The following is a 9,707-nucleotide window of genomic DNA, read 5'->3' as shown; positions in this document are numbered from 1 at the left end:
CAGCTCTTCCTCTCTTTTTTTTTTAAAGTTTATACTTTAATTGTACATTATCTTGTGTTATTTGTTGTTCTTCACAAATTTCACCCATTAGTTCAGAAACTTTGACATCAGCCAACATGTTTTCTCTTTCTTTTGAATCTCCCACAGTGCCCAACTGTAGTTCATGTTCAAAGAATAGTATTGACTAAAAGATCATGAGCATGTTACACACTCACCCCCTGACATTGCAGTAGAGTTAAGAAGGAGAAAAATTCAACTGGGTGCTCAGTTAATAGGCTTAAATCATTCAGATACTTTTTATTGATTAACAAGGTAAATAATAAACACAGCTAGACATAATCTTACTTATGGGATTTCTCTGCCTCAAAATAAAAATATTCAGTGGTGATATAAATGTCTCCCTTCACCATTTTAGTCAAACCCACCTCTTGCAACTTTGAAGTCTGTTTTTTACTCTACCTTTAACCTCTTAAAATTTTAATATCCCCACCTCTTTTTTTTTTCCCAAAGCGAATTGATGTTCTTTTTTTTTGTTTAGAAATAATTTATTGTAAGTAATCCAAAGACTTAGACAATGTTGTCTATTCTCTGTTGTTTGTTTTGGTCTCATCATTGGGAACACTCACTAAAACAGTGAAGCATTGGCAGTGTTGATCCTAGAAAACTGACATTTCAGTGCTTGGAAATAGCCTCTCTTTTGAGAGTTCCCATGTTCACATGACATCTGGAGACTGATTGGTATAACATCCACACCAGGGACAGTTAACCAGGAAGAAGAAATCTCCAATAAAAAAGAATCAAGATGATCTGAGTCCTTATATTTCCCCTTTTGGGACAAAGAGTCCTAGAACAACAACAACAACAAAAGGACAGGTATCCCCAGGACACTTGGGTGGACATAGTTTCCTGACGCATCAGCCCCTTCACACAGCTTTGGGAAATGAGTATCTGCTCAGGACCTTTCTCAGGGCTGTCTTCACTTCCTTATTTCTCAGTGTGTAGACGACAGGGTTGAGCAGTGGGGTGATGACGGTGTAAGTCACTGCCACCAGAGAGTCCTTGTCTGAGGAGTACAGGGAGGTGGGCCTCAGGTAGATAAAGGACGCACAGCCGTAGTGGATGACCACCACGGTGAGATGAGAGGCGCAGGTGGCGAAAGCTTTGCGCTGCCCCTCCACCGAGGAGATCCTGAGGATGGTGGAGACGATGAAGACGTAGGAGACGAAGATCAAGACGAAGGGGACCAGCAGCACCAGGATGCTGAGGAAGAAGATGGCCATCTCCTTCAGGTTGGTGTCTGTGCAGCCCAGTTTTAGGACGGGGAAGATGTCACAGAAGAAGTGGTCGATCCGATTGGAGGCACAGAAGGGCACGCTGAACACGAGGAGGTTGACCACCACCGAGATCAGGAAGCCGCAAAGGCTGGAGGCCAGCACCAGGTGGACGCAGGTGGCCCTGCTCATGGTGAGGGTGTAGTTGAGAGGGTTGCAGATGGCGACGTAGCGGTCGTAGCCCATCACGGCAATGAGGAAACAGTTGGTGCAAGCCAAGCCCACAAAGAAATAGAGCTGGGCGGCACAGCCCACGAAGGAAATACTGGGAACGGTGGCCAGCAGGTTGCTTAGCATTTTAGGTACGATGACCAAGGTGTAGCAGGTTTCAGAGCAGGAAAGGACAAAGAGGAAGAAGTACATGGCAGTGTGCAAAGTCCTGTCCAGGCGAATGACGGTCATGATGGTGGCATTGGCCATCAGCGTGCTCAGGTAGACTATTAAGAAGATAAAGAAAAGCAGGATCTGCAGGTCCCCCAGGTTGGAGAAGCCGATCAGGATGAACTCCGTGATCACGCTGTGGTTCTGTCTCTTCATCGGTCAATGGAGATCAGATTCAGACCCCTGACATTAAGGACAGAGAGAATTTGACAAAAGTGAAATGCCCTCAAAGAAACCAGGTCTGCATGTCTGTATCAGGCTGATAATATGAATCTGAAATAATGAGTTAATCACATTGAAAACATGGTGGGAAGGATCAGGAGACGTGGGTAGCAACACATGTAACACCCCAATATTTGAACACCTGAAGAGATCTTTTTTTAAAAAATTTTTATATCGCTTCCGTTATTTATGTTCATAGGTCCAAGGAAGGTTCATACCATTAAAATTGTCCACATTGTTAAACCAAGAAATGGTTTAGAGCTCATCTGATTCAATTCTGACATTTTATAGAACAATAAATTGAGGCTCAAAGAGATTAAAGACTTGCTTAACCCACTTTAATGTAGCAGTGGTTCGACATCGTTTCTCTCCAAAGTCTTCTTATTAAAATTTGATTCAGAAAACTAAAGCAAAGCAAGTGAAAATCGACACAAACTCTACCTCATATGCTTGACTGAAACTTCATTATTTAGGTAGGATTAATTACTTTCATTTATTCAAAAGTGTTCAGTTCTTTTTACACCTGGTCAATTGTGAAGTCTCTGAAATGGCTCAGGCATTAATTAGGATTTCTCTCATCATGAGTGCATGGGGACCTGGTACTAAGAACCAACTTAAAAAAAACAATATTGATTAAATTACAGTGTTGGATTTTGAGCACATACAAATATGTATCAATGAATCCCACTATTATGTATAACTGTAATGTATCAATAAAAATATGGAAAAGAGCATTAACTATAAAATATATCTGCTTAAATATCAGTTTACCTTCAGAATATTTTGAGGATTGCGCTGAGACCTCTACTTTGCTGGCCTCCCTCTCAACTTCAATACTCTCATAATGTTCTCAGAATGATCCTTACCATTATTTCTGGGGAGATCCATAGCTTGGTCTGAAGATCACATAATGCTAAAATTACCAGGGTTAAGCCAGACATGATGGGGCTCGGTGGTAAAGTGCCCCTTGGTTCAATCCCCAATACAAATATAAAAATAAATAAGTAAATGAAATTACTAGGGTTAGGTAATCAGACTATATTTTACATGGAAAAAAAGAAAAAGATCAGGAATCTCCAACCTAAACTTTCATCCAATTCTGGGAAACTTTTTTACAGCAATCTAGAAAGGATTGTTGAGTCTCCATAGTCATATTCAAGTAATAAGAAACTCATTACTTTACCAAATAGGATGCTCACTTAGCTAGAACCTCCCTACTCTGAGATGCATTCTGAAACCTCCTTACCCCTCCCTGGAATCTCCACTCATTGTCCTTGATTTGTCCTCTGCATATGCTCACAAGAAGTAACTCCTTTCTATCAATGACAGCTCTTTAATTGTTGCAGTGAATCATCATATCCCTGGATGGGTCATATTTTCCTCCTAATGTTATTAGTTATTTCAAATATTAGCCAAGGCATCATTTCTGGAAACTTCTCTATCTTGGACACCACCTTAGGTGTTGTAGTCCTGAGTGTGGGTCATGCAACTGTCCCTCAGTTGTAGACAAGCCATGCAAGTAACTTCTACTGCTCTCCTTCTATACATAGCATTAGAATTATCTTCCCACTCTTCTTTATCTCTCACAATTAATGGTCATCTCTCCTACAAAACCCCAGCTTGCTACTTCGCTCTTGGCTTCTTGAGTAGCCCCTAAATTACTTTTATTCCTGTTTCCTTTTCTTGGCTATGGGTTGGTTCTGGGATCTTTTGTTTGATTGGCAGCATGGGGAGGTTAGGGAGGATGCAGACCCTGGAGTCAGACTGCCTAGGTTGTGACTATGGCTTTGCTTCTTTATGATCTTAGGGAATTCAAGTCCTGAGTTTGTGCCTCATTTCATCTCTGAAAGGGCAGTAAATAATAACATAAACTGAAAAGCTTTCTGAGTACCAAACACACATACCCACCATGAAGTTCCTGAATGGTAGTAAGCATTCAATAAGTGTGAAAGGTTAGTATCCCGTCTAAACCCCTCATGTGTTACATATGAGGAAACTGAAACCCAGACTAGTGAACCATGAAGATTTAGGTTACTTAATTTACTTAATAGCAGAGGTGAATCTATATCCCAAATGTCCTAAAGTCTCCCTTTCAGGACTTGGTGGTTTGAATGACCCAGGTTTCATTTTTAATATTTCCTTTGCACTTTATTATGTTCACCAGCAATTTAGGGAGCACATCAGTGTTCTCTTTCCTCAGTGTGAACGTCTTGAAGGCTCCCTGCTCCTTCCTTCTGTTGACTCCTATTTCCTATTCTTCCACCTTTAATTCATTATACATTTTTCTTCCTAAGCTACATAGCTGTTCTTCTATTCAGGTAGTTCTCCTAGATTAGATCTGTTTTAAGGGATTTTGCTGTTTTACAATCTCTCAATCCTTTTCCAACTTTTCTTTCTTTCTCATCCTTACATGGTCAGTTTTTCTTCCCCCTGGGCTCTTGCCACGTGTTCTCTGCCCCTAGTTTTTACTCTAGATCCGGATGCTATGACCCACCTTAACTTGCATGGTTTCTGCCAGTGCTTCTGCCTCTGAATCTCTCTTTGGTATCCAAAGTGTCTTTAGAGAGGACCAATAGATGATGTTACTAACAAGAAAGAGCGATTACGTAACTTTAACACAAAGGAGACACCTTACGTTCACAGGCAGTCTTAGCTCAATCCCAGGTTCTTTTCTTCTGAATACAATCAAAATCTAGAGAGGAGGGAGAAATAAGCAAAATTACAAAGTAATAATTTTCTCAGGTGATATTGGAGAAAGTTCAGGCACTTGAGCCTTAGAAGATGAAAGATAACTCTGCCTAGTTGCTGGGATGTGACTAACTGGACACCCCTTTTCTTAGCAGCTATGTCCCTGTGGCATACATTCTGGCAAAATCCCTCAGCTTTATAATAGCTGGGGCACTCAGGGGATTGAGGCTTTGGAAGGAGATACTTCTTTGAAGTCTAGGAACTAAAAAATATCTATTCAACCCCATTGAAATTAAAAAAAAACATGAATTATCTGTTTATTTGATCTGTGTAAGATAGATAACTATGAATGTTACAATTTTTTGGCATGGATTATTAATTTTAAATCAAGGTTATTCTAGCTAAAATGAACTATATTACTTCCTCAATTATTAGAAAGAAAGAAAAAAAAACATTAGCTATAGATCCTGCATATAGATGGAATATTTTGAGGGATTAAATAAATGACATCCTTGTCAAATTACCTAGGTTTTAGTTCATTTGGATATTTTTTTTCTTTAACTTTCCTGTTTTATGTATTTTATATATTTAAGTCATGCTTGCATTCACTAATGTTTCCTATATTCATCTACTTTTCTGATGTTTAGAGAGAGAAATAGTTGGAAAATTACAAAATGCGAAGAAGGCTAAGGTAGGCCCAGGCACAGGTCACAACAGTGTCACCAGGAAGGAGCACAGTTCCCCTAATCAGCATTAAGACAGGAGAGTCACCCCCTCAAATTCCCCATAGAACTGCCCCTTTCTGAGAACTAAAAGGTTCTTAACTGAGAGATGCCTGATGTCACGACCTAGCATGGTCTCATCAATCCAGTGTTAATTTGATTTCTGAAGAGGAAGAGACAGACATTTAGGAGTAAGAATCCTTTAACTCAATGAGTCATTTTAGAAAGCAGAGGACTGAAGGACTGTAACAGCAAGCTGTCCTTTCTACCCACTTTTGATGTCACAGCTTTAATATTAATAGCAGCTTGTAGAACACTGATGCAGCAGCCATCATAATCCATCCTTTAGCTCATATCCTCTTGTCCCCTGATGACCTTATCAGGTCAGTGTTATTCATGGAAATCAAGGAGAGTACAGTAGTCCTGCGTAGCAGAGGAGATTGAAATCAGAGGTTTGAGGGGGCTGAAGCAACAATAATTTACTGAGTAAAATGCCAGAGAGGAGAGCTGACTTAGACTCAAAGAAACATTCATGAAGATGCTTTTACATGATCCACTGAGTGTTAAGATGTCTAGGTACAAGACAGTACTCAGGGAGACTGGAGAGAACTACTAGGAGGCGCTTCATAGCCCCGATCCTAGAACTCTCACAGCAAAGGGAGATGTCTGAGTTTCAAGTAGCTAGGAAGGAAAAATGTCACAGAACACCCGAGACAGTCAGTAGAGATCTCAAAAATTCACACCTAAGTAATACAGATTCTCGAGGGCTCCGAAAAGCCATTCTTAAACTGCCCTAACAAAGTTTAAGAGCTCCAGTCTTCCTGCAAAAATAAAACTGCTGCTGTACCAAAAAAATAAAGTAAAATATCACATGCTGAGTGAAAGAATTTAGATAAGAAATTATAGGTACTATATTATTCCATTTATATACATCTTATAGGCAGAGGAAAACAGTTAACAAATATCCTAGACATTTCAGGAAAAAAGAGAAAGTTTTCTTTGCCAAGAAAAATGTTTAGAATTTGATATTTAGTGACACCATCGCTCAAAAATAAAGGTATAAATTTCAGGGGTTATAAGATCTCTTTCAGACACATAAAAGCTGAGAAAATTTTTGCTAATCATAATTCACTATGATTAGTTATTTAAGTGTAATAAAATAATTGGAGGTAAAAATCTCCTTGAAGTGACACAAAATTCTGGAAATGGTAAACATTTTGATAATAACTAACATATTTGATTATCATGAAGATATTTTTCAATCATAATGCTTTTAAAAAATAAATACTAGCTTTGAAACTTCAAAAACTTTATACAACACCTTCAAAACCATTACTCTGCTGAAGAAAGAAAAAAAAAAGTAAAAAACTAAGGTAAGCCAAAATATATGAGGAAGTATGCTATGTTTACTGACTAAAAGACACAAAATTATTAATATGTTTATTATTAAACACATTAAAATACAAATCCCAGCATGTTTTTCTCTAGAAATTGACAAATTGACTGTAAAATTTGAATAGACTTTCAAAGCTCATAGAATAAAGAAAACAATTTAGAAACAGATGAAAACTTTCAAAATACATTAGTATGACAGATTTCAAGACATACTGTTGAATGATGTTGACTTCGTGACATTTGCATGAAGAAAGACATGTGACCAATGAACCTATGCAATAAAAAACAGAACCCTGTATGTGTGGTTAATTGTTTTCCAAAGGCAGCCAAGGTATTTTAGTGAGAAAAATACAGTTCTATTCTTTTAATATATAGTGCTCCTAACATTAGATACACATATGAAAAAAATGTAAATAAAAAAGAAGGGAACCATTCCAAACTCATTCTGTAAAGTTAGTGTCACCATAATTGTAAAACCTGACAAAAACACAACAAGGAAATAAAACTTCAGACGAATAACCTTGATGAACATAGAAACAAAAATTATTAATAAAATACTAGTAAATCACATACAAAAACATACTAAAAAGATTCTGCACTGTGATCAAGTGGGTTTCATTCCATGAATGCAAGGTTGATTTAACATATGGAAATCAATAAATGCAGCTCACCACATTAATAGACTTAAAGACAAGAATCACATCATTATGTTAATAGATATAGAAAAAGCATTTGACAAAATTCATCGTCCATTCATGTTCCAAACACTAGAGAAACTAGGGATGGTAGGAACATACCTTAACATTGTAAAAGTTATATATATATATGTTAAACCTATGGCCAACATCATTCTAAATGGAGAAAAATTAAAAGGATTTGTTCTAAAAACTGAAACAAGACATAGATGCCCTCTTTCAAAACTGCCATTCAACATAGTCCTTGAAGTCCTCCCGCTAAGGCCAGAGCAATGAGACAAAAGAAAGAAATTAAAGGGACATAAATAGGAAAAGAAGAGCTACCTCTCTTTGCTGGTGATATGCTTCTGTATTTAGAAGATCTCAAAAACTCCACAGAAAGCTTCTAGAGTTCCTGAACAAATTAGAAAATGTAGCAGGATATAAAATTAACGTCCATAAATCAATTGTGTTCCAATGCACCAATAATGAATCCAGTGAAAGAGAAAATAGGAAAACTCTGCCATCCCAATAGCCTCAAAAAGAAAAAAATACTTGGGAATCCATCTCACATAACAGGTGAAATCTTGTACAATGAAAACTGCAGAACACTAAAAAAATAAATTGATGAAGACCTTAGAAGATGGAGAAATCTCCCATGCACTTAGATAGGCAGATTAGATACTGTCAAAACAGACATCCTACTAAAAGTGAGATGCAGATTTAATTCAATTCCTAGTAAAATTCAGATGACATTCTTTATAGAAATAGAAGAAACTGTCATGAAGTTCATTTGGAAAAACAAGAGGCCCGGAGCAAGTAAAGTGAAGCAGAAGTCATCCTAATACCATAACTTAAATTATACCACAGAGCTATCATAACAAAAACAGCATGACATGGAGCAAAATCAGACATGAAGACCAATGGAACAGAAGACACAGAGAAAAACCCACATGAATATAGTTATCTCATACTAGACAAAGGTACCATGAACACACATTGGAGAAAAGACAGCCTCTTCAGGGGTACTGGGGAAACTGGAAATCTATATGCAGCAGAATGAAATTGAATTCCTATCTCTCACCCTGCAAAAAACTCAAAGTGGATCAAGGACCTAGGCATTAGACCAGAGACCCTGTGCCCACTAGAAGAAAAGGTAGACCACACTCTCCATCATGTTGGCTTAGGAAACAACTGCCTCAACAAAACCCCTAAGGCCCAAGAAGTAACATCAAGAATCAGTAAGTGGGATGGCATCAAACCACTAAAAACCTTCTTCACAGGACGTGAAACAATCAAGAACGTGAAGAATGAGAGGAAATCTTTGTCACTTGGGCTAATCTCCAGGATATATAAAGAACTCATCAACATTAAAAAACAACCCAATAAATAAATGGGCAAAAAAAACCTGAACAGACACTTCACAGAAGAAGAAATACAAACGGTCAACAAATATATGAAAAAAAATGGTCCCCTTCTCTAGCAATTAGAGAAATGCAAATCAAAGGACAGTGGAATTCCACCTCACTCCAGTCAGAATGACAATTATCAAAATACAACAAATAACAAATACTGGTAAGATTGTCAGAAAAAAGGGTACACTCACACATTGCTGTTGGGACTGCAAATTTCCATTCTGGAAAATAGTATGGTGATTCCTCAGAAAACGTGGAATGGAGCCACAATTCAACCCAATTATCCAACTCCTTGGTATATACCCAAAGAACTTAAAGACAGCATACTATAGTGGCACAGCTACATCAATGTTTATAGCAGCTCAATTTTCAATATCTATGCTATGAAAACAACTTAGGTATCCTTCAATAGATGATTGGATAAAGACAATATTGTATCTATAGACAGTGGAATATTGCTCAGCCATAAAGAAGAGTGAAAATATGGTATTTGCTGGTAAATGGATGCCATTGGAGAATATCATGCTAAATGAAATAAGCCAGTCCCAAAAAAACAAATGTTCTAACACGTGGATACTAACACACAATAAGGGTCATGGAGGGAAGAATAGAAGTTCACTGGATTACACAAAGTGAAATGAAGGGAAAGAAGAGTGGCATGGGAATAGGAAGGATAACAGAATGAATCAGACATAACTTTCCTATGTTCCTATATGAATACACAACCAGTGAAACTCCACATCATGGACAACCACAAAACTGGGATGCCAATTAGAATAAGTTATATTCCATGCATGTATAATATGTGATAATATACTTTGATGTTATGTTTATCTAAAAAACAATTAAACAAAAGAAAAAATATATAAATCTTGACTC

At 37.6% G+C, this 9,707-nt stretch overlaps 1 protein-coding gene across 1 annotated transcript; it reads right to left on the bottom strand.

Moving 5' to 3' along the window:
• Positions 1-923: 923 nt before the first annotated feature.
• LOC113176351 (olfactory receptor 10T2-like) lies at positions 924-1,868 on the bottom strand. The gene has a single exon (XM_026380819.2). The coding sequence runs from the start codon at positions 1,866-1,868 to the stop codon at positions 924-926; it is 945 nt and encodes a 314-aa protein (XP_026236604.2).
• Between the last annotated feature and the right edge of the window lie 7,839 nt (positions 1,869-9,707).

The sequence above is a fragment of the Urocitellus parryii genome, chromosome 11, assembly GCF_045843805.1.
Source record: "Urocitellus parryii isolate mUroPar1 chromosome 11, mUroPar1.hap1, whole genome shotgun sequence".
Lineage (NCBI taxonomy): Eukaryota > Metazoa > Chordata > Mammalia > Rodentia > Sciuridae > Urocitellus > Urocitellus parryii.
This window is presented reverse-complemented; position numbering and strand designations above follow the sequence as displayed.

Coding starts and splice junctions, on each gene's coding strand:
- LOC113176351 (XM_026380819.2), bottom strand. CDS start 1,868: ATGAAGAGACAGAACCACAGCGTGATCACGGAGTTCATCCTGATCGGC.